Consider the following 27,712-nt stretch of genomic DNA (forward strand, 5'->3'; position numbering starts at 1 on the left):
ATGTGTTGCCCAGTGTCTCAGGCTGCAGAGAGAGATGCATGCTCTGTGAATGTCTGTCTGACAGATGTTATTACTAATATCCATTTCTTAGATTAAACATGAGGAGATGCGTAGCACTGCAGGCATTAGTCTGACACCTCTTCCTTTTCAGGATGTAGTGTGAGATGTTCCATGGACAAAACAAAAGTATTGAATGGGAATGCAGTAGAGTACCCCATCCTTTCCACAACGCTCTTTGCTATTATGTTCCCCCACTCCACTCCACCTCTCCTGTTCTCACCATTTACTTACTTTTCTCCCTCCCATCAGCAGGTGCATCTGTTCCTCTGCTAGGGGAAATGAGTGTGAGAAAGGTGCTGCGGGAGAGGGTGAAGTGACACAGAGGGAAGGGATGACAACGGGAAGAGCAACAGTGCAGTGCAGTGCAGTGAGAGCAGGGTGAGAGGTGGTGATGGGAGAGACAAAAAGAGAACTGGGTGGAGGGAGGAGGGGGAAGGGGAGAGGACACGAGAGATGGTGTGTGGTTGCCAGGCAACGATTGATAACCAAATCCCCAAGCATCTCGCTTGTGCTGCCCTGCCCTCCCTCCAGGCCTGAAACACACACACACACACACACACACACACACACACACACACACACACACACACACACACACACACACACACACACACACACACACACACACACACACACACGCACACACACACACACACACACACAATACGGTTTGAATTTACGCTTTCTTATTCAAGTATTCAGTTAAAGTGTTATGTTCTTAATTTAAGATAACAGAAACTATGATTATATATACTTCACTGTTGCGGGAGATTGTATTTTTTGCAATTTGTACATTCATGTTAGGATGTGCAGCATTACACAAAATCCAATCTTATAAAACAGGTATGATTGATGACACTGAAATTTATTGGGCTTTTACTGTACTTTGCCAATAAGATTTTACGCTATGTGTGGAATCAATAGATCTGTCACACTAGCATTCAATTCCATGTGGGACGGCTTCTCTGCTTGCTGCCAATCTTACTACCAGGATGACTGATAGCGACCGGCAGAGATTGTGCTATCAAAGCCAGTAAATTCTCCCATTCCTCCAGGTTGCAGGGATTGAAAGGTTGCCGGGCATTTTAGAGAGCCAAACCTGCATCTGTATTCAGTGTGCCTGCCGTTGTGTGTGTGGTACCTGTGGTCAGACCCTCCTTTTAGCAGGTGTTTCTTTAGGTAAAAGAATAACCAAATAACAAATGCTTTGCACCTTGAGTAAAGGAAATAAATATAAAGTGAGGTTTAGGGATATAATCAAAATTGCATTATGTCAAAGCACTTAAGACTAGTACTGACACAAGTCATATTAGGCTACAAGATAAAAGCTGCATATGTTTTGAGGAGGGGAGACAGCCGTATAAATGTGTGAGAGAAGGGAGAGAGAGAGAGAGAGAGAGAGAGAGAGAGAGAGAGAGAGAGAGAGAGAGAGAGAGAGAGAGAGAGAGAGAGAGAGAGAGAGAGAGAGAGAGAGAGAGAGAGAGACAGAGACAGAGACAGAGACAGAGACAGACTGAGGGACTGCGAGAGAGAGAGAGATCCAGCTCCAGTACCTGTTAGAGCGCCGGACGGCCGGGTGATCAGATTAGAGTTGTCAGGGCTCGTTAATCTGACAGGGAGCGACACTGCCACTCACGCTGTTGCTGTTCGCCGCTCCCATTCACAGGCGGAGGGGAGCGGACCACATTTGGTGTTGACGCGCGTCGGGGAATTTCCCCCCTTTTTTTTAACAATGGATACCTGCAGGGTACGATCCTGGGTGTTTCTGGTCATGTTATGGCTGGACGGGTATTTGGCATCGCAGTTTCCGACACAGCTCATGTAAGTATAAACCCCTGTAATCCCATTTCAAACAGTTCATGTTGTGGTGTGCACACTCCCGGTCTAAAGCGCTCGTTGTTCAGAGATAAGTATCAGGCTATATTTAATGAGGCAATCACAGTGGGAGAATTGGGTGGGCAGCTCGTTTGCTTCATGCACTATTGGTGATTTTGAAGGTAGACAATTTATCAGTTTTGCTCTGGCTGCTCGTGTCCAGGCGTTTGTACTGTCGGTTACGGTAATCAGCTGTTTGTCGCCGGTATATGTCTGCTGCCACAGCGCCTCGTGACAGCTCCTCTATGAAGTTGTTAAGGAGTTACAGGGGCTTCTGGACTGTTCCTTTATTTAAATAAATAAAAAAGTTGGCCTTTGTCTTTTGCCTTAAAACTTTGGAAGGTCTTGTATATCCTTGACGTTAATTCATACGTGATAATATGAAACGTGCTACACGTGTAAGGCAAACACAATCTTATATTAATTTGCTGAATCAGTGATTGGACTTTTACAATTGTAAATGCCTTTTTAGATGGGTGATCCCTACAAGGTTATATGTAAATCCAGTTCTTATTCAGGATGGCTGCATTGTTCACCTGAACCTCTCATTAAGAACCACCAAACATGTTTGGCAACGAATATATATATATATATATATATATCTTAATTTAAGATAACAGAAACCATGATTATATATACTTCACTGTTGCGGGAGATTGTATATATATATACATATACATTTAAGACAAGTTAACATACATTTTAAGAGTTTGTGCCATACATGCTGGGAATAAACATTTATATGTTTAGTTACCTAATAAGTCTGCATGTTATCACATTTAGCACACATTGAATCATATTACAGTTTTAATTGAATAAAAGGTTTGGTTACCAGGCCAGCTATTTACAATATTGTGTTCACCCTATTCATGTAAAGGTATACATACTCTCAGCACATTGAAATATTTAACCGCACCAACATAATGTTACAGGGACATTAAAAAACTGATACTTATAAGACACTACTTCAAAGGAGCTTCTGCAAACTGGACTTTTGAAGCACATCATTTACCATCAGCAACTCTCTGGTGTAAACATTAGTGACAGCAAACACACCAATAGTTGGGCAGCCTGTAGCAAAGCAAAGAACTCAGTTAGCAGCCTTTTGTGCTAAATCTCCTGATGTGTGACACGTTTACAAAACTATTTACGAGGTACAGTATACAGTTTGTTTTTTAAATTCCTCTCACCAACATTAACCTGTAACCTATTGAGAACATGTCCTGGGTCATGTTCTCCATAGGTTACAGCATGAAGACCTGCAAACGGTCTTTGTCCCCAGCATCTATTATGAATGCCTATTACACTGGGCACTTATACTTCCATAGGTTTACTATTGTGATGGTAACCATTCATCACTATTCACTATTTTTATATTTCCATGATTGCCTGCTGAATTCAATTTCTATCATGAGCAGATGAGGTTTTCAAGGACTCTGCAGAGGAGTAGCCACATCCTGGATACCAGACAGTCCTCTTTGTCACATTTATTGTAAAAAGAAAATACATTTACTGTGGATAACATCAACATGAACAAATCCCCCACAAGTATACAAATGAAATATTAATTAATGCAAATGTAATTACTACATTATTTTGGTATTTAAAAAACATTAAATTAAGTGAATGACCGCGTATGTCAATCTGCACCATTACAGTGATATGAGAGGCATGTATCTAAACATGGCTTTAAAATGGCTCTATGAAAAGTTGTTTTTGTTTTCTGGTTTATTCATGATGATATGAAAGATAAGACAAAAGTCGGCAAAAGAAAAATTAAATGTATTACCTTTATCAAGTGTATTCTTCTGTATTGAATTGATCACAGATAGAAGGAAACCACTGCCTGTGTAAAGATAGTTTTGCTTTTCCTTTAACCAGCTGGTTTTGTCTTTCATTAAGATTCCAAATAACTGTTATGTAGCCTCTCTAGAGAATTATGTTTGGCACAGCCTTAGATATCTAGAGCAACATTTAAAAAAGAAAAAGTTTGTAGCAATGAACTCATGTTGGCTCGACTGTGCCCGTAATATTTCGGGATTAGATACCCAAGCATGACTTAGTTGCAAATCTAAGGTGATATTTGTTCTAAAACAAGCAGGTTCTGCGTGACCACTTTAGAGCTTAAACATTCTTGTTAGGTTGTAAAGGACTTAATTGGTCATGTTGGTGTTAGTGTATAATATACAGAGCATGAGCAGTGCAACGCAGGTTGTTTCCGTGCATCTCCGTTGGTGTGTCCATGCCTCATTCCGCTTTGCTGTCTGGACTTCCATCTTTGCCTCTGTAATGATGTGTAATTACACTGTAGTTTAACATAGCGGCCCACTGAGATACACTCTAAGGGCCAGCTCATTACTCTATCTAGAGCCAAAGTGCTGGCATCACAACATCTGTCTCCCTCTTACTTGTACTGTCTTTCCAGCTCACTTTCTGTTTCACTCTCATTTGCTCTTCCTATGCCTGAAAAACAATGTAGGGCAGTGTCTGACCCAATTGCCATTTGTATGTGTCTGTGCTTGTGTGTGTGTGTGTCTGTGTGTTTAATTACCCAGCGTTATACCAGAGGCTGCCGTAATCAAAGCACAGCAACCAGAGCAGAAAAAATGTAACTACCTCAGCTCAACAACAATGACTTTATTAATGATTTGGCATCTCTGAATCACATTGTTATTTTAGCCATTGAAAATAAGCTTACATCATACAGTACATAATAACAGTGTTATTATGCTAAGATAATATTCCTTGTGTTTCACCTATTTGTAAATATATAGTGAGGAATGAGAAACATTACATGCAAGAAGTGATCTGACTTTACATAGATCAACCAGGACAGGCTGAGAGCAGGACTCACCTTGTGACATTTATGAAGCAACGCCATTAAACTAGGTTAGGACCTCAAGGGATGGTTGGAAATGCATGATTTAAGGATAAGGAGTTATGCCGAGTTGTGCAGGGTTTTTCCATGCCTATAGATAATACATTTGACCGTTTATGGCATATTTAACCAGGGGATTTCACTGCAACTATTCATATAAAGCAATACGTTTTGGGGAGTTGGAGAATAACTTTGTATTATATGATACTTACTGTGTATAATGAGCCAAGTGAGAGTTTTACAGGGAAAACTTCTTTGTCTGCACATTACATTGTTTGGTTACACTCAGACAACACAATTACACATACAAGGGATTCAGTATCGTGAGAATTGCGTGAGGCACTCTCATGAAGCCAAAATATTATGAATAGATTTTAGGGGGGAAACGTCCATGTCATCAATATTGTACATGCACATTGCCCACACACTGCACCACAGCCTGTGTTGTGTCATTTATTTGTCAGCACCTGGGAGTTCTTGTTATAGAGATTTGCACTGGTAGCAGTACATTTCAAAGAACCTAAACGTTGTAAAGAGGCCTTCTACTTCTCTGGATGTCAAATCCCTGGAAACACACTCACGTCCAGACAAACATACACGTAACTCACAATTGTCTTGTCAATGCTTCAGGCTTTGGAGCTTAGGGTACCAAGGTCCACTGAAACACCTTACAAACTGTTTGTTATTTGGGGATTTGGGGACTAGGAAGGTTAGGGCAGAGGAGAGAAGAGGATCAAGGGAAGATAATTTAGAGGGAAAGAAGAGAGTGAAAAAAGGGCAGAGGCAGTTTCTCAAAATCTCAATACGCAGTTGTTTTGAGTATGCTGCTCACTATATTGCAAGGATCATAAATGAGTTTTTATTAAGTATGTTTACATATTAGGATCCCCTCCATCCAGTGTCAAAGATTGATATGCTGCTTTGATGTTTCTTTAAGTGTTATTTGCAAGATCAAGAATCCAATGCATTAAAAAACAAGCATTTTTATCAAGCAATATTCTCCACTATTGTTTCTCTATCCTTTTTAGAACTGTTAAAATTAAAAACGCATTTCATGCTACATTTATTGTTCTGGATCGTCTGGTTTCATCCAGCACAACTGGTCCCATTGCATCTGTTGGCAGCTTAAAAATCAGTACTCAAACAACACTCTGTGGCTCTAAATCACTTATGACAAGCCAGTACAGTATTGTCCAACACTCCTCAAAAATAAGTCTTTGTAAACTAAAGAATAGAATCTGAACTGACTGACCCTGTTTTTATATCTCTATCTACTGTTTCTTTCCCTAAAACATTTACCATTGTGCCTTCCCTCCGGTACTCCTGCTATTTCAACATGTCTCGTCTTTTTGTACTTGCTCCAAATTTTCCCTATCTACTCTGTATTTTATGTCCCCAGTGCATCTTCCTATATCTTTTCTAGCTTTCTGATCTTCTGTACCTTCATCTCTTTGTTTCCATCCGATCACCTTCCTCCGCTGTCTTCTCCCATTCATGTTACGCGCACATATTATAATTTTTTTAAAAGATTTTTTCTTAATAGAGAGATAGATATGAAAGGGGGAGACAGAGGGGATGACGCGCAGCACGTGGTCCCAAGCTGGATTTGGACCCAGGTCCTCTGCTTGGGGACCAAACCCCAGTACATGGTCCGTCAGCTCTACCAACTGAGCTATACGACGGCCGCATATTTTCACTTTCAAGACACTTTTTCCACTGCTCCAATGGCAATTGTTGAGGAATATTTTCTGAGTACTCATATCTTTTATGTTTATATCAGTGTGTGTATGGGAGTATGACATGTCTCTTTGCTATTGGGGAGGATTGCAACTGAGTCTTTGCCGGTGTGAATGCATGGCAATGAGAGCATCTGTATCACATGCCAACCTGTTATTATTCTCATACAATATTAATAACCCTGTGTGTGTGTGTGTGTGTGTGTGTGTGTGTGTGTGTGTGTGTGTGTGTGTGTGTGTGTGTGTGTGTGTGTGTGTGTGTGTGTGTGTGTGTGTGTGTGTGTGTGTGTGTGTGTGTACTTACTTGGCAGTATATAAGTTGAATTAATGCATCCGCATGAACACATGTATTTTGATCCCCCAGCCTCTCATTCCAGGTGCGCCTTTAGATGAGTCCGGTGATAACAAGTCACTGTGTCACTTAATGCATAATGTCTCAGGTCTTTGACATTCTTAGCGCGTCTATCTTCATCCACAGCCACTGTGTTCAGGATGCACACAGTAATTTACTGTGTCAGTGTCTCATAATGCATGCAGTGAGCTTATTGTGGTTTGACAATTGATTTGAGGAGGATGAGAGGAAGGTATAACCTAGTGTCTGGCACCAGCAGGCTGAACCTGATGTCCCCAGACCGCTTTGATATACATAGAAACATGTCGGTCCTGGCCTGTCCTCTCATATCACTGTCCACGGTCACAACACTGGATGACACTTATCTGATTGGATGTCTTCATGTTTGAACTCTCAGAAAGTAATGGTATTGGTTGACACCCAGTGACACGTGTTTGATTAACAACATTGTATTTGTTCCCGGTGGTTGGAGTTTGATAGCTTGAACTATAAGAGTGATTCTCTTTGTCCTTGTTTGTTTTTTGTGTTTCTTCAGTCTAGGTGGTCTCCTGAGATGAAAGATTTAAGATTACTTGATTGACAGTTTAGTTGCACCGTGAAATATTTGTGATGTCTTTTCTAAGCTGGTTGCATCTGAGTGAACTTTGGTTGTGTTCATTGCTTTGTCCCATAGGATTAAAGAATGGGTTGATCAAATGCAGAAGGAGCTTGTCACCCTGGCAGACACAGCCACAGCTGGGAAGAGCCTCACTGAGGTATAAACACCCACATGCTACACACACATGCATTGAAAGTGAGCATTAAGCACATTCAACACTGCTATGGACCTTCCACACACATAAATTAATCATTTCAAGAAGTTTACAAATAGCACATGATATTTGTTAAATCAATAACTGTATTCACTAGTGTACATGTTTATCACTCTCTCTTTATCTGAAGATTTTTCTGCAAAACCAACACCTGTACACTGTGGAGCAAAACGACGCAGAAGAGCTGGTTGCCAGAGCAGCAACGAAAATTGAACAGCTGCTGCGGAAGAGATCTGCTGCTTTGGAGGTAAGACTCACTCCACTTAAAGGAACCAACTGTCACTTTGCAATTTTACTTTGGCACTAAGCTGTACAGAAGGATATCTTCATTAATTTGGGCTCTAATCACCATCTGCTTTTTGTCAAATCAATGTAGACTTGAATTTGTATAATTAATAACCAAAACCATGTGGTGATTTTTAACTTTGTTTAATCTACTAAAAACTAGTGGAGATCATTTTTGATTCTCCCAAAGACAAACAATACAAATTGAATGTTGGACTATACTTTGGGACATGGCTAAGTTTGTGATGATCAGTTTAAGCTATTTTAATTAACAGGGTGTATTTAGCTTGCATGTACATTTTGATGGACCATTATAATGCCTACCACACTCCTAGATAGATATATGGAAACTAAGATAAGGGGTATGAATGTTAAACTGTACAATGGAAAATGTGTCTGTTGTTCTTTGCGGTTTTAAAAAGGACAAACATGGATTAATCCCACAACTCTGAGTTTGAGAGCTTCAGCTGCAGAGTAAACCACAACTCTGATTACTAAGTGGTGGTGGGATTGTCTATTGGATTGAAGTCCTTGAAAAAAATATTTGAATTTCAGTTTTGCATAACAGGCAAATATACAACACAAATGTTGAAGTGAATATCTATTTGATATCTAATGCCCCCAAAACATAACGTATCCCACTGCAGTAACCCTTCTCTCTAGGTTTTAGTTTAATCATTTTTCTGGCTAAGGTTTCACACTAGTTTTCCAAGTGTGATTGCTGTGGGTTTGGTTTAAATGATCCCTTACAACTAATAGAAGCATGGGTAAAGCATGTACAGAAAGAGTAGAAAGTGAGGACTGAGATATTTCTTCTGCAGGATCCATGTGAAAATGTGTGCTTGGACCGTAGGGATGTTCTCTCTTTCTCCCCCTCTCTTCCCACCCTTTATTTCTACTTAGAAGTGAGTTAGAGATTCTCAACTATATCAAGACTTTAAACTGGTTTTATACATTCAGAGCGAGTTCACTTCGCCCCTTACTCTGCCTTTATAAGGCATCACCATTGTTGTCTTATTAGTAATGGAAAGGGAGTATTTATGAATGTCCATAAACATAACTTCTGCCAAGTGTCTGTCTTGTGTATTTTAAGTAAACACCCTGGTGTTCTTATCATTTTTCCATGTACTGGTGCCACAAGATGCGTAAGCAGCAAGGATTCAAATTGGCTTCAGTGGATTTTCAAATGATAGAAGTGAGAGATAGTTGTGAGGATCAGCTTTTTGTGTGTTTCGTCTAAGTGTGTGTTAAAGGTAGGTGATGGGTGGCGGATCATCTAGCCTGATGCCGACAGTTCATCCGACCTCTGGACATCGATCACTTTTCACTCTTTATTGCATCTTTGTGTCTCATCCTCTACTACGAGTAACCTCAAGGCGCTCTGATATTGAATTCTCTGTCCTGAGATGTATGAATAGGGAGATAAATGGGTGATGTTAATGAAGGGCGAATGAAAAATAGTAATGGATACATGGGGTGATTGACAAATAGACCATCTCTATGTCCATCTTTACACCCATCTCTACATTGGAGGAGACAATGAGGTTAAGCCTGGTGGAATTAATGTCCAGCAGTGATCCAAGCCACATGGATCATACAGTGCCCTGCTTGTCAATATACGGGGCAGGCATAGGATAATAAACTGGAAGACCTCTGTATCTTCATCAACGATTTTATCCTTTGTTTCAACAAACTTGGTTAAATCCTGGGTTTCTATATAAAGATACAACCTAACAAAAGCTTTTGCAAGAGAAAAGGAGGGAGATTGTGCTTTATGGTGAATAAGAATTGGTATCACAGTAGGAATATTAAAATGCTATTCTGTTCCTTCTCACCTGATTTGGAGTTATTGGCTATCAATTGCAGACCGTGCTTTCTACCAAAATAACATTTTTGTCTTTATCCAAGTGGTCGACATAACACCATAAGAAAGTACAGAAGCTGCCCTCTCGGACCTGTACAGTGAACTGAATTTCTCACACACCATCTATCTTTACACTGCAGCCATTGTTGCTGCAGACTTGAATCAGGGTAATCATAACAATGTCATGCCTGTTGCATTAACATATAGAGCTCCTGCGGTCACGTGACTTTTGGTTGGGAGCCACCATTTTGGCAGTCAACATGACCACCGGTGCCAGTGTTTTCTTACCGAGCGAGTATACTTCTCATTTTAATTCAAGTGAAATTCGGCTTTATAGTACAAAATTAGAGAGATTAAATATAAGCGACCCATATAATTCACCCGGTGTGCTTTTCAAGAGCATAACCTCCTGCTCTGAAGACGATGTACCCGACTTGCGCTACGCAGACATCCACAGCTATCTTGTAAGCTTTCCATCAGTGTACTCAGGAGACTCCCTCAGAGCGTACAAAAGCTTGGAGGCTTACAAATGGTGTCAGTCCGGCTTCGTAAACAACATTCAACTGTGGAGTCTTACATCCAAAAACTTCGGCATCATCACTGCAAGGGTAAGTATTAAATTATTCCAGTTTGATAGGCAGTGTCACGTTAGCAGATATCTTTGCCTGCTCTACTTTGTGCAGTTTAGCCTTCTGCCTTCTGTTAAAAACCTCCAGTCTCGTTTTATGTCTCCTCTTCTCTGGAGATGGAAGGTAATCGAAAATTGAGGGGATAAAATCCGGACTCAACGGATTATCACTCTTTCTCCCTACAAAATAAGAAGGAATATTTCAACACGGGTTTGTTTACCACTAGCTTGCTACAAGCTAACTTGCTAACTGGCTAGGCTGCGCCAGAGCCACACTTGTTGAGTTAAAAAGGGACATCACAGTGTCCGTTAGCTATAATAACTGGGTGCTACTTCTTAAATTAAACTAATTAAATTTAATTAAACTGACCAGAAACTTTTTGTAGCATTGTACTGTATTCCTTCACCCACCTGATATGAAGTGATCACTGCATAAGCGAAAGCCAACGGCCGGGGGGTCCCATCTTTCAGTCTTTTTCTGAAGGCTCCTGGCTCTTTTAATCGCTCCAATCCACTTCTCCCTCCTCTCCGCGTCTTTAGGAATGCGATAATACGATACACCTTTCTTTTTCCCACGCCTATTTGTGCAACCTGGTGCACAGCAGTTATCCACCATCCTTGACAGTCTGCCAGTGCCTGTCAATTTACTGCCGCGATGACTGCCAAAATGGCTGCCCCTGTCGTATCTCGTCACGTGACCAGCATATATGACATCATCTGCAGGAGCTGTTTGCAAGTGGAATAAACTCTCTAAATCACTCACATTCATATTTGCTACAGAGCTGAATCACTATTTGCTTTTGGGAACAGCAGCCATCTTGTTGAGGTGCTCAAAGTATGTACACAAACGACGACACATGCCCCGATTGACACCTGGGGTCAGGACGTGGTTATGCCAAACCGAGGCCGCCCTACAGTGCACAACGTGATGCAGTCTGGAGCGTGTTCCAGGACACCACTGTTGACGTCACCAATGACATCAATGAATAATTCTCCCCAATCCCAGGTGGACTTAATTTAAAAAAACTAAAATCAGTAACTGTACCTTAAACTACGGTTACAGAAACTATACATCACTATGACCTACGGGATACCATAAACATAAACTGCAGCCTACAACTTAGGTTCTCATTCTGGCAGTATGGACTATTACAAAGGAGCATCCTATAATCTAAAAGGGGCGAAAGGGGACTGCGGGAAGTAAAATTCCAAAAGGGCAATCCCAGAAGCATTTGACAAGATCTAAGACCAATGACAGATACAAGCCCTCAAAAGGAGTGTCCCCCCAGACATACACATAACAATTGGTTTTATAAATGAACTGGCAGGATTACATTTCACTGCAATTGTACCTTATATGATTTAAATATGAAAAATAAAGTTGATCATCTTATTGGCTGAACAGTTTTGTGTTTTTGAGACTTCTTTAAGTTGAACCTACACATACACTGTCCCTGTAGATTGGATACTTTGCAATGAGCTGATTTATGTTGATGATTCATCCGAGTCAAAAAAAAATATCACGCTGTTTATCAGAAAGAATACAGCAGGATAATCCTTATTCAAGTTGGGAGATCCTTTCTTGTTAAGTGTCTTTGATATAAGGTTGACAGTGACTCTCAATGTCAATATATTTGGATAGCCTAAGGCTCTTGAACCACTTTCACTAAGCTTAAAACTATTTCAAAGTTTTACCTTCTCTTTGCCTCTCTCTGTCGTCTTTCTGTCTTTCCATCTCTGATTTCTTACTCTGAATGATAAATTACCTTTGAAAGGCCACAGTTTACCTAGCCACAGGTGTGTGAATCAAGTGTGTGTCTTTGTATTTCTGCCCATGCTTCCATAAATATGTGTGTGGCAGAGTGTTACATGCATTATTAATGAGTAGTTGGCTGCACACTGTTAGGACAGATCGCTTTATCAAAGCTTTTACATTGTATACCCGGGTTTGATCTCAACAAGAAACTCACAGGACAGACTCCCACATCTACTGGGAACCTATAGCGGCTATAGTGGTTAAAGCCAATTCACAATATATTTGCATCTACTTTATCTTCCTGTAGCGAGACATTACTTTGAAAAGGTTGGTCAAATCAGTTGACCACATAGTGAAAGTGTGTGATGTGCTCGAGGCTTGAGTCAATTACTCTTTCTCTACACCCATACACCGCATGTTCTCTCTCGGTCCTGCTGTCTATGTACGCTGTAATTAAACACTTAATTATTGATGCTGCAGTACTGTTATGGCAAAACGGAGTATACAGTGAAGACACAAAATTACATGGACGCTCACACATCAAGATATTGTCCAACTCTCTCTCATAGAGGTGTGAGGTTTGTGTGTGTGTGTGTGTGTGTGTGTGTGTGTGTTGGTGTCTACACCATATGTGTGCCTGTGCAATTGCCTCTCTTCTTCTGGGGTGAAGGTGTGTAGTGACTAATGAGCCAGTCTACAACATTACTTAGAGTAATACCTCAACCAGCACCACTAATACTCTACAGGACACAGGTGGCCCAGTCCTGTGTGTGAGTAAGTGTGTGCGCTTGTCTGCTACAGACAGAGGGGAAGAGGGAGAGTTTCAGTATTATTTTGTGAGCTACATTTCTGTAGCTGTGTGTTTTTACATTTTTACTCAGTTTGCATCATGTTAAGCTTGGATTCAGTCAGTTCCAGTTTCCTTGAATGATGATCTATTTTCACTGAATTTCACATATTTCAGAATTTCCATTGACATTCTAAAACCTGACCTGAAGCAAAGTACAATTCTCCTCCCGATTAATGGGAACATTGCAGTGGTACATTTACTAAAGCCAAACATGGCCACATGACTCAGTCGATCAGTCTCAACCACCAACATAAAGGCTTTTCCTGCTGTGTTTAGCCACATTTAATATTATACACTTCCTTTTATATATTTAGAAAATGCATTGTTCATCATTAGTTGTCATCGGTAACATTATTATCACTAGTTGCCACCACAGTATATTCAACAATAATGTCATAGACACAGTATAGTTGCATTGAATATTGCATATTTAATTTAATTTACTTCCTTCAATTTCTATGATATTGAAGAGAAAGTCAGTATGCTGGATATACTTGATTATGCTATTATTACTTTGCCTTTTGATACTGTCACCTTTAGTAGACCTACAAAGTCATCTAGACAATGTAACTGTAACAGATGTCAACGTTAACTCATACAGCATATCCAAAAGATGTACAGATACAGTGACGTGAAGCTATTTCATCATATCACAGGCTTAAACTGTATGTTTATCAATAGCATTTCATTGGATAAGTTGTTATAATTTTTGCTATAAAATATCTTACAATGTTATACTGTGCTAGACACTCTGTAGAGCTTTTTCTATTCTTTGTACCAATGTTGATTTTCAAGTACAATTTCCCTTCATGACTTGCCCTTGAAGTCTACAGCAAGGAGGAAGATTTGGAGAAAAAAAACAACCTGCCCCAGCAAAAGTTAAAACATTCACATGTAAAAAAGCTGAAAATAATGTAAACTCATCTATTTAGATTAGATTATAATTGTATATTGTAGACGAGAAAGACTCATTTTCTCCTTTTTATTTCATTGACACCACTTTATATTTGTATCTTTATCGTCTATTCATCATTTTTATAATGTATTCATGTCATGTCTAAGTCTGTCTTCATTGTCTGTGCAGTGCAGTTTAGTTCAGTTATCCACTTCCCTTCATTAAGACGTGTGTGTTCAGTGTTTGAGGGTTATTTATTCGATAGTCTTTGGGGCCTTGGTCTTGGTCAATCTTTTGCCTGCTGTCAAAATGTTTTTGTAATGAGCATAAGATTTGACATTATGATGTTTCTCACATGTGTATGTGTCTGTGTGCCAACGTAACACAGTAATGAAAAGAGGATATGATACGATCAGAGATATTTCAATCTCCAGAGCAGATGTTACTCAACCTCCCATCTCTGCTTTGCACTGATCATATTAAGCAGACAAGAGGTTTCTGCATGTGTTTGAATGAGTGCTTACATTGGTGTGTGTGCATATGTTTGATATGCAGAAAGGGAGAGTGGGGTAGAGCAGCGCAGATGGGGAATTCTAACTAGACTTATGGCAGGCCAGGGACAAGTGTCTAATGCATTAATCGAGAGGAGATCCAAACTGCGTTAGTGAATCACAACATGCTTGCAGTAACATTTACTTTTTGATTAAGAGACAATTACAACCTTTCAGTGTCAACAGATGCAGTGTGTACTTATATAATAATACCCACCGTTAATTAATTGTCACATCTTGTAGAATTAATATTGTATTGCTTTTTTATAATTACTGTTATTGAGACAAGATAATAAGAGGCTGCTGTCTTACACCAGCTTAGGTTCTCAACCACTTTCTACATGGATGTTGTTGCTCTCTGCTCTTTCCATCATGTTTTTCCAAAACTGTGTCTTTAACCTTTTGCCTTAGGTGAAAATTCTAGCTTTGAGTGGGTTTAGGATTGTATTAGTTTAACTTGTGATGCATCTTAATACCACTCAATTTAAATTAGTTTTACAATTCAAAACAATAATAATAATAATAATGATGATTTTCTAATTTATTTCAAGGTGCCTTTCAAAGCACCCAAAGACACCTTACAATTCATAAAATATTGTGAAGGTTAAAAGCAGTACAACATGACAATAACAGGGAACATGTAGGGCAACAGGGAAAGTGTAGCACTACAGTGAGTAAGCTGACCTGAACAGGTGGGTTTTGAGGTGTAGCTAATGTAACAAATTACCTTATAATCTTTCCTCTTTCCTTCCTCCCTTTTTTTTCTCACTGCCATTTGATCCATGGTAAATCTATATTGTGGTAGTATTGGAGCAACTGGTTCAACCATTGATAAAGCCATTTGTTACAATTTATAAAGTCTTTATTCAAAATCCCTTCTTAGGAAATGGTCCCTGTATGTTTTTACCTTTTGAAATAGAAAATGATGACTCTCTGACTTGTAAGAGTAATCCAACTGATTCCCTGTGAACTCTGACTAGGTGACAAACTATAAATTCTCTGAAGTGGACAGTGGAGATACACACATCTTTAAGATGTGAGCGATAGCACCAAAGAGAGGAATGAGACTGGAAGCAGCTGTAGATTTACTGTTCCCAACGGAGGGTTTGGCCTCTGAGAGAAGTCATGTGGAGCAGCACGGCTCTCCCTATGGGGTCTCACGGCTGCAGATTCCTTTACTCCTCTTTGTTTCACTTCCTTTTCCTCTCATCCATGCGTATCCCCTCTCCAGTCTCCTGTATCTCTCATGTGTCCAGCTCCTGGCCTTTTGCCACACTTCTGTGTCGAGCTGGATTTCAAATCAGCCCTTCTTTATCTCTCCCGACCTCTGCCTCACTTTTACCATGCTCCCTTCTTTCTCTGACTGCATAACTTTTCCCTCTCCCTCCACCTCTGCTCTTTTGTGTCACACCTCTCTAACACTTGTCTCATCTTTTCCTCAATTTCACTCTGTCTTTCCATTGTCCCTGTCCTCGATTTCTTGTTTCTCCCAAGTGTCTCTTGTTTCTGACACATCTTTTATTTCACCGCTCTACTCCTTACGCACACACCTTTACACAGGAAACAAACTAATGCATTGCTGGATAAAGCCCCCATCATATCTCTCTTTTATCACCCCACTGCTCATTTTCATAAGCCAAATTTTAATGAGAAATATGTATACTGTGATTGTGCTGAGTCGTAGTATTGTTGATTTTTCTTTGGACTATCCTATCTGTTAATCCATCTGCTCAAAGTCTTTTTCTCTTCCCTTTTTGACTCTCCTCTTTTACTTTCCTTGTACTGACCCTTCACATCTCACACACTTTTACTTTGTTGCCACCCCTTTGAGTTTGGACTAATTATGGGCGTAAGAGATAACCAGCGTTCATATGCTTGGACATGTAAGAAAAAAGGGTGGGAAACGATGAGACTGGATGTGGGTGTTAATGATCTTTTAGACCGTTACTACTCTTGTGGGTATTGCTTTGTTGTCTGGGAGAGAAGGCAGTGTGCTCTGAATGGCCCATTGATTTCAGGCGTGTGGAGACTTTGACACACACACACACACACACACACACACACACGAATGCACACACACACACACACGAATGCACACACACACACACACACACACACACACACACACACACACACACACACACACACACACACACACACACACACACACACACACACACACACACACACACACACACACACACAGAGTCTGGGAGGCTCTGTGAGGTTTAGCAGAGCCTGTCTCATCTTCCCTGTCTATCCTTTAAGCTGTGCTCTGCTTTCTCACTAAATGCATGGTGGGCTGCTGGGCTGCCCTGGCAGAATGACAACTAAGACTGGTGAGAGCAGGGCAGAATATCTCTCTGTGGGGCTAGTCCAATGCAATCCAAAACTCAGGCCAGTTCTGAATGTGTCTGTGGTCTTTATGGCTACAGTGTAATGTTCTCAAATGGATGGTGCATTAAATGAGTAGTATTATGATACAGGTACGGCCCTATTTGTCAGTTCCGAACAGTTGTTGCGGTTATCATTGGGCTGTTTAACGTATCAACAATGCTGCCTGCAAATAGCAATAGAGATTTTGTGCCTCATATTAGATTTCATTATCATGAATTCCTTGTCCTCCCCCCCCCCCACACCATTAAGGCTGAAGAGGAGCTGTGGCTCTCCTAGGGTTTCCAGTGGTCATCCAGTGACAGAGTAGACTAATCATGATATGAAGCTGAGATATCTTTACTACAATAAGGGAGAGGGAGACTTATGAGTGGTAAGATCAAGCACTCTATGGCAAGTCTGTTTTCCACTGCCATTAAATAAACCGTTGGAGTGCTAAATTTTTATGTGTTGATTGAATAACACTGGCTTCTGATCAATTGGCAAAGAGGCAACACACAAGGCCTCCGTAATGAACTGTTATGCCAGTTTGAGAGGATAGCTGTCACTCAGGGAGCGGCCTAATCAAATCAAAGCTCTGACGCTTAGTGCGAATTTGATTCTGGTGTTGCTTTAGGTAGTAACATGTTTAACAAAGAGCGAGATAGAAAGGGATACAGAGGAAAAGAGACAAAAAAGAGAAAGGTAATTAGGTATCGTTCCTCACACAACCCTCCTCACCCTCCCCCATATCTCCCAGAGGGGAGAGGAGCCTCGTCAAAGCCCTGTCATGAATTTTTAACAACCCTATCGGCCTGCTCTCTTAGGAGCTGTGTTTATCTGTGTGTATTTGCATGTTCACATACAGTGAGTGTGTGAGCAAGAAGGGGTCCATATTGACCCAAAATCCTGTTTTCCAATATTCTCCAGAAGGATTCGTCAAATAGTCTTAACACTATTAACGTCTGGTCAAAGAAGGCCTTATCGTCAAGCATTTGATGGAAACAATTTATAAACTGAAAACATATGTTAAAGTACATGATACAGACTTGTTGTTTTTGCACATGGTGAAATGGTGCGTAATAACTTCACGGTCACTATTTTGTTTAAGTGTGTATGTGTGTGTTTCTGGCTTGATGGGGTGTATATTTAGCTGCTGACAGCCAGTGCAGAGGAGGTAGAGGCAGGTCTGGATCAGAGCCCAGGACTGGAGGCCAAAGGGATGGGGTTGTTGATCAAGAATGGAATCATTGCCGACAGCAGACACATGGCCAAAGACATACACATTCATACCCATACTCACAGAGTGAAATATACTAAAAGCAGCATCCATCCAGTTATTACTTAAGATCCAATATGACTATGTTTGTTGTACTTCCCTGTAGGCACAGTACAGCAGATGGGAATCAAATGGAAATCAGGGTTTCCCCCAGAAAATGTGTTAGTCAAGGTGGTGAGGGGGGGGGGGGACGGGGACGTACTCATCTCCGGGGGGGGGGGGGGGGGGGGGGCTAGCCCGCGGGTCGGGCGGGCCGGGTTGTTTTTTCCGTGGAAAATGCGGGTAGCGGGCGGGTCGGGTAAAAATCGCAATTATTCCAGCTATTATAGTTATATGTATCCGTTCATATGCTTGTCTTTTGTGTAAGGATAAAATGGGGTTTTCTCCCTCTCTTCCCGCTCCGTCTCATGCACCGCACACAGGCAGCACGTCAGAAGGCAGCAGCAAGCTGCGAGCTATGCCTCCTGTCAATCATTTGTTTAGCGAAAATAATAGCCTGCCGTGCATCTCCTCATAATTGTGAGCAAAACCCCTCGTTAATAGGCCTACCGTTTGGCAAATCACGAAGTAAACTCATTGGTATCTTTTTTTTTTTTTTCTCCCATTTTCGCGGGTTGGGTCGGGTTGGGTTAAAAAATCAGAGCGTAATTTTGCGGGTCGGGCGGTGCGGATTGGCTGTCACGATGGGTTGGGTTGGTGCGGGGGTTAAAAATCCTTAACCCGCGCATCACTACCAGGTAGCCTACTAGTGAACAGTTGACAGACTATTATTAGACTAGTATAGAATTCAATAATAATCTTACCTTGATACGACAGGTTGTCAGCCATCCAAATAGTAGATTCGACAGGTTGTCAGCTATCCAAATAGTAGTCTTTCCGAAAAATGCTGGTTTTGAAGGATGTTGGTCGAACGATGATAGCACAATGACATATACCACCAGATGCCGCTGTTCGGACGCATCACGCGATTCAGAGGCATATTTGGAGGCATAGCCCCACATTTTAAAACGTTTCTTTTATTTGTTTTTTGTTTTTTATTTTAAAATGCGTTCTGCAGAGAAGATAGACTGTCAGTCACGGTTTGGAATGAAAGGTAGAAAACGTGAAAGAGTAAAACGGCGAATATCGCTATAGGCCTATATCTATATCATTTTTATTTTTTTTTCTGGAGACGTGACGTTAGTCAAGGCGGCAACCCCGTGTTGTTAAGGCGGCCGCCTTAACAGGAAAGCGCTGTGGGAAACCCTGGAAATTCATCTATACATATATTTTAATGCCGTGAAATATAAGTGCATCTATTAATTTTTTCATGGTACTTTGGTAACTTTGCTGGAAAGTCAGTGTGCCAGACAGATGGGTTTATTTAAGGTTTAAGGTTTATTCAATTATTCTCTCCACAGTGTTGCCATTAGCTGTACAGTTTGAGGAGGGCAGACCAGGGCCAGGCTAACATTTGACCTGTGTGGATTTGCGTGGGTGAACACACACAGTTTTGTGCAGTATTGTCAGTTTTGTTTCTCTTCCTGCTGTCTGCCTTCAAATCTCACTGTCTTTTCTATGGTAACCTTTCTGCACTGCAAAAACGTCCTGTCTAAGTGAGAGACTCTTCTATTTAGTCATAGATGAATTATAACCTTTTTAGAAATAACCTATTTTTCTATTTATTTATTTTATTAACTGTTACACTTATTGTGGACCTGATCTTGCACAGAATATTGTTTTGTTACAAATACTGCAATTAACATTATGATTAAATCAGTAATGGAAATGTAGCTAATCATGTCCAATTTAGTAAACCGCTGATACATCAGAATTTCCTCCCAACATAAAATCTATACTTTTTGACAATTACAGCACCAGATGTTACTTAATCTTACCTGGTTTTATTTACTACGCAAGGATCTCTGAGTATGGACTGATTGACATATTTTCCTGAGCTGTTGAGCATTTCTGGCATCTGTGGACCCTCTTGGTCTTCATAAAAGTGTGTAGCACTTACAAGGGCTATTCATAATGTGATGCACTGGTGTCCACTGCGGTGGATGATTTGTAATCATACTATCGGAACCCATGCAGGTACAAGAAAATGGCTTTGAATAGTTGTCTCTGTAGTGACCACTTTGCGTGTACGGGTCGGAATTGTTTGAGTATGGATAGTGCTGACTAATCAATACTGTTGAGGTTATGGCATGACATGGTTCCTTGCAGGTATTGCCTGTGTTAAGTGGTTATTCTTATTTTTTCAAAATTCTGGTATCTGGACATCCTGACTTATTCTTAAGGAATTTTCTCAAGTGAAACATTTGCGTGTTCTAAACTTATATGTAAAATGTACACGTCGATAGGGCATATTTCAGTGCATTAGTAGTGACATTTTGAAAAATCTTTAGAAATGCTTTTTCAATAAGGAACTACTCTTATCTCTGTTTTGCTTTGTATGTATTGCATCTCAATGTGAGTGTGTGAATCTTAGAGATACGTGTAGAGCCTTTGTGAGGCTGATTACATCTATATCCCCCTGTTATTTTATCCAATGATGATTGACAGCCTCTCAGTTGGTAATCTATTTGCACTTGACTTTATTCACTGATCTTCCATTTCTTACACTGCTGACCCACCCCCCCCCCCCCCTTTTCTCTTCCTTTTTTACTCTCATTTTCACTCACGCATACACACACACAAACACACTACTCTCTTACATTACAACCTTTTCATTCTGCTTGTACAATACTGCGGTGTGGCCTTTTGCGAACAGTGCTGTAAGACAATGATAGCCCTTTGGTTTCAGATTATAATTACTTCTCCGTCTCCTGAATGTTCTTTTTTGTGCTTTTTTACATACTCTTCTTTGCTCAGGTTTTCTATAATTAGAGTGATGCCGTGCAGGATGCGTGCCTTGTGCAATTTACAATCTAAATCCCTGTCATATTTCACTCCCCAGAAACTGGCCACAGCTGCTGAGAACTTCCAGATGGAGCATAACTGGAAGGACGAGTTTGAGGTAACAGAGGGACACTAAAATACAGACACACTCTTACAGCAATACCTACATAGACAAATGTATTACCTATGTGTACGTTTTATGCGTGTGCATTATGTACTGTGTGTTGGAGATGCACGAACACACAAACATTAACGACCACTCACTAAGACCGGATTTACTGGCTTAATAGGTTTAATCTGTTTATGTCTGTGTCATTAGCAGTTCTTACAGCTTTATTACTAAATGTGTTTATTGCATTTTATGCACTGTGTTGTGATACATTATGCCCCTAATTCCACATGGCAGATACGAAACACAGTGGCACACAATTATAACACAGAGTAAAGCGGTGGTCAGTAAAATGACTTGTCACACAGACAGTTAAAGATGTGTCTGAGCTGTAGATTACCATATTGCTTTCTCTATTGCAAGGAAAATGCTTCCCTGGAGCATTGCAAATGACTGTGGGCACAGAGACACAGATATAAAAAAGAGGATACTTTGCACACTCAGCTTAACTCATGCAGTATTCATTTGATCAGAGGCACAGACTAGTGTCTTCATTAACATAAAACTGGAGAATTCACTAATGGAGTTGACTGCCAACAAAATAAAGAGCTGTTTAGAAATTGATTAAGCACTTCATGATTGCATAAATGTTGCGCTTCTTTGTGCAACACCCTAAAGCAGCCACAAAGTGATATTTGGGCTTCCGTGTGACTTGTTTACAGGGCGATGAAATCTCCTATTACAACGCAAAGGACAATGTGAGTGTGCTTCTTTTTCCTTCCGCCTATTTGCTCTCCCCTTCCACTTTAGCCCCTGCAAACACACAGGTCACACTCAGACATAGGCCGGTAATATGGTTTTGCTACACAGCACCGCCATTCTTTTGTCCTCCCTTTCGACTCCTCATCTTCACTCCTCCCCTATGTTTCCTTTTCCTATTCACCACCTTTATCCTTGCTTTGCCTCAGCCTTTAACTGCAATCCCTCCCTCCTTTGCCTCTTCTCCATGCTTTTCTTCCCGTGTAGCTTCCTCTCCCTCATCCCTCCTCCCATCCTCTCTCAGGTGAAGAGGTTTTCTGCCATGTTTCTCCTCTAATTGACAGATGAGATGTATGAGCTGGCTACACTGTTGCTTTATTAGGAAGCAACTGTTCACACTCTCTCTCTCCCTCCCCCCTCTTGCATTTTCTCTCTCCCTCTCCACCTCACCGTCTCAATTCCCTCTCTACTCCTGCATTCCTTCCTCCATATCTCATCATGCTTTTCTTCATATATCTCCCTGTCTGTAGTGCTCTCATTGATGTAAATTGGTGAATGCACACTAGGAGTTATACATCTCCACAAGGGGCATCGGCAATCTGGCTGTCTCTTGCTACTGCTCCAAACTAAAGATGACAAGAAGGCAAAATAGCAAGATATCATTAAGAATAAGACGATGCTACATACACAAGCTGGGAGGGTGGGAAAAGTGCAGCGATGACATTATCTCATCAGACAGCAGGATGTAGAATCAGTCCTTTGCTTTTAAATAAACCCGCAAACTGTGTCATGCATGCAATGAAGCTTCAAATAATGGCTTTGAATGATATCTTTAACACACAAAAAGCATTACTGTCTGCATCTTGATTTTCCTATTTCCCTCAGCTGGATGCAAATGAGACGGAGGGAAGGAAATTCAGGATTCGACCAGACTTTAAAGAGGACCTGTCATTTAAACGTTTGACTGATCACAACCACACGGCTGTCCACATCCCGACTGACATTTATGATGGCTGTGAGTACTCACAGACACACACACACACACACACACACACACACACACACACACACACACACACACACACACACACACACACACACACACACACACACACACACACACACACACAACCAAGTGGTAACCATGGATACAAGTGACACACCAGCCCATTATGAAATGTTGTTTATAGATTGTTACTCTAGCAATTTTGCCCATGGTTAAATTATGCTTTAAAAAAAGTGATACAGCATAATAGGTTCTTCTCCTGAGACCCGCTGTCTCTTAGCTAAGCTGTGTGTCCTTGGGATATAAATGAATGGAGAGTCCTTTAAATGAAATGAATTGATGTTTTTTTGGCCTTTGTCCGAGCAAACCCATCGAGCTTTTGATAATGAGTCTTTTGAATCGTCCTTTCAATGTGTCCCGAGGCTTAGATTAATCAACTGAAGCATAAGATTATATAAAAGCTGGATTGATTTATGTTCAAGCCAGTGGTCACGCTAACACTGAACTATTCATATATTTTCAATATAATACTATAGTACTTGTGTTTTTGGTTCAGTTTGTCTGCTTGTCTGTCTGTCAGCTTGATTCCATATTATGTCTTTGTAACCCACATGAGTATGAAACCCATTTACGTAATATAAGAGTTACTATGCCCCACCACAAGGGGCGCACCAGCCCTGTATTCATGGTCACGACCACGCAGCGCGTGCTCGTCCTGAGACTCAACCGAGTGCCGTTCGTTGAGTGAGCTGACGAATTTGGGTATGAAACGTTATGTAAACCTCATAAATTAATGATTAACCCCCACGTAGTGTATTGATACATCTCTTGTTTATTAGGAGAGAGCCTCGTAAATTGTTGAGAGAGAGAGAGGAGCTGCTTCAACCGTGTAAGCCCTCTGTTAGACTCCGACTGGTTTTTTTTTGGACTTCAGATTAGGAACGGATTCAGATTTCCAAACCTTTGGTTTGGTGGCGAGCCAGGACCCTGATTAAGAGGAGCGGAGCGCGGTGTGGCCAGCCATGGATCCACTCAGAGGACCTCCAACCATCATCTCGTTCACTCACTGGCACAGATAAGATATACAAAAACCTACCCGGGTAGTACATAGACAGAATATTGCATACACCCTGAGGGACTTGAACTCTGACTTCTAGTGAAGAAGAAGGGACACTTTAATTTTGTTTCTTTTATAAGAGAGCTCTATGTTTTTGTATCATTTATTTTCCATACACTGTCAAGAAAATTGCGTGTTGCAATAAATTGTTATACTCTAACCTCATGTTCTCGCATTTGACTAACTACTCCCAACTATCCTAACCTAGCAAGAGTGTAAGTGTCATAAGGTTGTTGCTGATCAGACTATGGGCGCTACATAAAACTTGGCGAGCCAGCCAGGAGTCGGTTTAAGTCCTCTGAACGTGAAGTTGAGCAGTGTGACATTTATTGCATTTGTCTGTGAACATTGATACCAATTGATTTTCATAAGACTGTGATACAAGTACAAACATGGAGACAGTTAAATCTGAGAATGTTAAAGTGCCTAACTCCCTGCTTGTAAGTGGTGTAACTGGTAGTGAGGTAGATAACGAAGTATTCAATTACTTAGCACAGTATGGAAAAGTTGAAAGGGTAATTAAAGTTACCAGCAGTGAAGCTAAGTTCCAACACACAGCTATAGTAGAATATAGTTCAGGTGGAGCTATCGAGTATCTTAAAGGTACTTTACCTGTTGATAGACCTACCAGTAATCCGAACGTGGTTCACTACATTCAGCTCTTGTCTGAGCTGTATACTTGCAGACAAAGGTTCCACTTTAACTCAGACTTACCTATGTGAGCTGAAGGATGTCGCTCAGCTAAGCGGAGCAGATTTTGAAAAGGTTTTGCTAGATGAACTAGCCCGGATTCAAGAATCCACAAAGCCTAAAACAACTGAATCAGACGCATCAAGGATTAATCGGGAATCTCCGCGTGCCAGTCCCGTGCATACAGTTGATGTAACCCCTATCAATATAGGTGAAAATCAGACCCACCCTCCTGAATATGGTTCCCCACCCGAGGTAGGTGCAGCGTTGTCATCCCCACCTAAGATCCCACATTTGTACTTACCTTCTGAGCATCTCTCCACTCCAGAGATACAGAAAGTAGTGGTTGAGCATGTCATCAAGAACACTGATCTTTCTCACCACTACCATGGCAACACCCGACTCCGACCCTTTTCAGGGAGAATCCCCTGTTCCAGTGCAGAGTCTGATTATGATACGTTGCGCAGCAATGTTGAGTTTCTCCTTGCAGACCCTGCCATGTCTGACGCACATACCACCAGGAAGATGGTTGAGAGTCTTCTCCCGCCTGCCACCACGATTGTGAAACATCTTGGGCCAAATGCGTCTCCTCATGAATATCTCGCCCTTCTTGACTCTGCTTATGGTATCATCGATGACGGCGATGAGCTTTTTGCAAAGTTCTTAAACACGAACCAAGACATTGGAGAAAAGCCTTCTGGCTATATGCAGCGCTTGCAGATAATCTTGAGCAAGGTCATCAAAAGAGGTGGTTTAGCTGCTAGTGATTCAGACCGCCAGTTGCTTAAGCAGTTCTGTAGAGGCTGCTGGAATACGGTCTACTTACCAGTCTTCAGCTTGAACAGAAAAAGATTAACCCGCCTCTCTTTTCCGAGTTGCTCCTGTGGGTGCGCGCTGAGGAGGACAGACAAGCTGCTAAGTCCAGCAGGATGAAGCAACACTTTGGGGCTAACAGAACAAAAGTCCAGTCAAACACCCTTTCAGTGGAAGACTATGCCACTGATGGCGACGTGGTAACAGCTGCCCCCTACGACCCACAAAAACTTGAAAAGTAAATGGCGGAGCTACAAGCCCAAATAGCTTCCCTGAAAGCATCCTTGCGCTCAAACCAAGCGTCTACTAAGCCAGGTAATAAACAGAAGGCTAAGCCAAAAGCTCCTGGTGGAGAAAACCAATCGCTTTCTCCAGAACCAAAACTTACCAACCAGAAGCCCCGCCCATGGTACTGCTTCAGGTGTGGCGAAGACGGCCACATTGCGCCTTCTTGTAACAATGAAGCAAATCCTGAGTTAGTTGAAAGGAAGCGCCGAGAGCTAAAACAAAAGCAAGAATCCTGGGTACAGAATTTAAACTAAATGCAGTTCCTGTGGAGGGACAACCAGGAACTGGAACAAAGAATGACAGTCCCAACCCAAAGTTTAGGACAAAAACCTTCCTTCGATCCCACAAAGCAGAGCCCCAAGCTAAGTTTCCCCGAGGACTCGTAGGACAGAAATGTACTGCTGATGTTAGCGTGTCAGGAGTTAATACTCTATGTCTACTTGACTCAGGGTCCCAGGTGACCACAGTGACCGCTTCCTTTTCCAAAACTCACCTGTCAGAGCACCCCAACCAACCCTTCCAAGCCCTCGATGTTGAGGGCGCTAACGGTCAAAATGTACCCCTATTTAGGTTATGTACCCATCACTCTCAAGTTTCCAAAAGAGTTTGTTGATGTCGAGCCCGAAATCTCCACCTTAGCCTTAGTAGTACCAGACCGCAGAAGTAATTGTGACTTACCTGTACTCATTGGCACGAATGCACTCGACACTTTGTATCAGGAACACTGTACTGATAGAAACCCAAATGACTTGTCCTCTGTGTACGGTTACAGGCAGATCATTCGTGTACTCAAACTAAGACACACAGTTAACTCTACAGGGAGAGTAGGGTTGGCAACTCTAAAAGGTAAAGTGCAGCAAGTCATACCTGCTCAAGCAAGAGTTTGCTTAGAGGGGTACGTGAAAGTTGACACCCCCAGTGATTGCGTTATGGTCGAGCAGCCTCAATCCTCTGCCTTATACCTGGTGGTGTGTTTGTGGAGTGCTGTCTCGTCATTCTACCCAGATACCGTCCCCACAAATTACCTGTTTGGGTGAGAAATGAGAACGAGCACGATGTCACACTTCATTCAAATTGTGTCATTGCAGAGCTTCACACTCCCAAAGAGATCCATGACAACTTACCTGATACAGACAAACCCACTGACACCGTGACATGTTGTGTTGGTACCCCCAAACCAGCCGAAGGACCAGACCAGTCCGGCTTCACCATCGACTTTGGTGATTCGCCCCTTCCGAGTCAGTGGAAAGACTGAGTAACACACAGTTTGGATGAGTATCGGGATGTTTTCGCTTGCAGTGAGACTGATTTTGGGCATGAGACCAAAGTAAAACACCATATAAATCTGAAAGACGACTCACCATTCAAACAAAGACCCCGACCAATCCACCCAAACGACTACAAAGCTGTGAGAATGCATTTGCGAACACTGCTAGACGCAGGGGTGATTCGTGAGTCAGAGTCCCCTTACGCTTCCCCAATTGTAGTAGTTCGTAAAAAAAAATGGAGAGGTCCGTCTTTGCATTGATTATCGCAAACTGAATTCACTGACAATCAGAGACGCCTACGAATTGCCCAATTTTGAGGAAGCCTTTTCAGTCCTTGCTGGATCCAGATGGTTTTCAGTGATGGATCTAAAAAGTGGATATTACCAAATCGAGGTGGAGGAACGTGATAAGCCCAAAACCGCTTTCGTTTGTCCATTGGGGTTTAACGAATTCAATCGCATGCCCCAAGGCATCACAAATGCCCCCAGTACTTTCCAACGACTCATGGCGAGAGTCATGGGCAGCATCAATCTGAAAGAAGTACTGGTGTTCTTAGATGACATCATCGTGTTTTCCAGCACGTTA

At 41.5% G+C, this 27,712-nt stretch overlaps 1 protein-coding gene across 2 annotated transcripts in view; it reads left to right on the forward strand.

Moving 5' to 3' along the window:
- The first annotated feature begins 1,599 nt into the window (after positions 1-1,599).
- The window catches only part of LOC134883824 (voltage-dependent calcium channel subunit alpha-2/delta-1), a 67,781-nt gene continuing 41,668 nt past the window's right edge, over positions 1,600-27,712 (forward strand). For both annotated transcript variants that reach the window (XM_063912265.1, XM_063912273.1), the window contains exons 1-6: positions 1,600-1,881; positions 7,575-7,656; positions 7,844-7,960; positions 21,136-21,195; positions 21,909-21,944; positions 22,831-22,960. In XM_063912265.1, coding sequence (XP_063768335.1) covers positions 1,793-1,881; positions 7,575-7,656; positions 7,844-7,960; positions 21,136-21,195; positions 21,909-21,944; positions 22,831-22,960 — 514 coding nt within the window. In that variant the 5' untranslated portion in view covers positions 1,600-1,792. The remainder of the gene's footprint in view (positions 1,882-7,574; positions 7,657-7,843; positions 7,961-21,135; positions 21,196-21,908; positions 21,945-22,830; positions 22,961-27,712) is intronic.

This window comes from Eleginops maclovinus, chromosome 2 (assembly GCF_036324505.1).
Source record: "Eleginops maclovinus isolate JMC-PN-2008 ecotype Puerto Natales chromosome 2, JC_Emac_rtc_rv5, whole genome shotgun sequence".
NCBI classification, from domain to species: domain Eukaryota; kingdom Metazoa; phylum Chordata; class Actinopteri; order Perciformes; family Eleginopidae; genus Eleginops; species Eleginops maclovinus.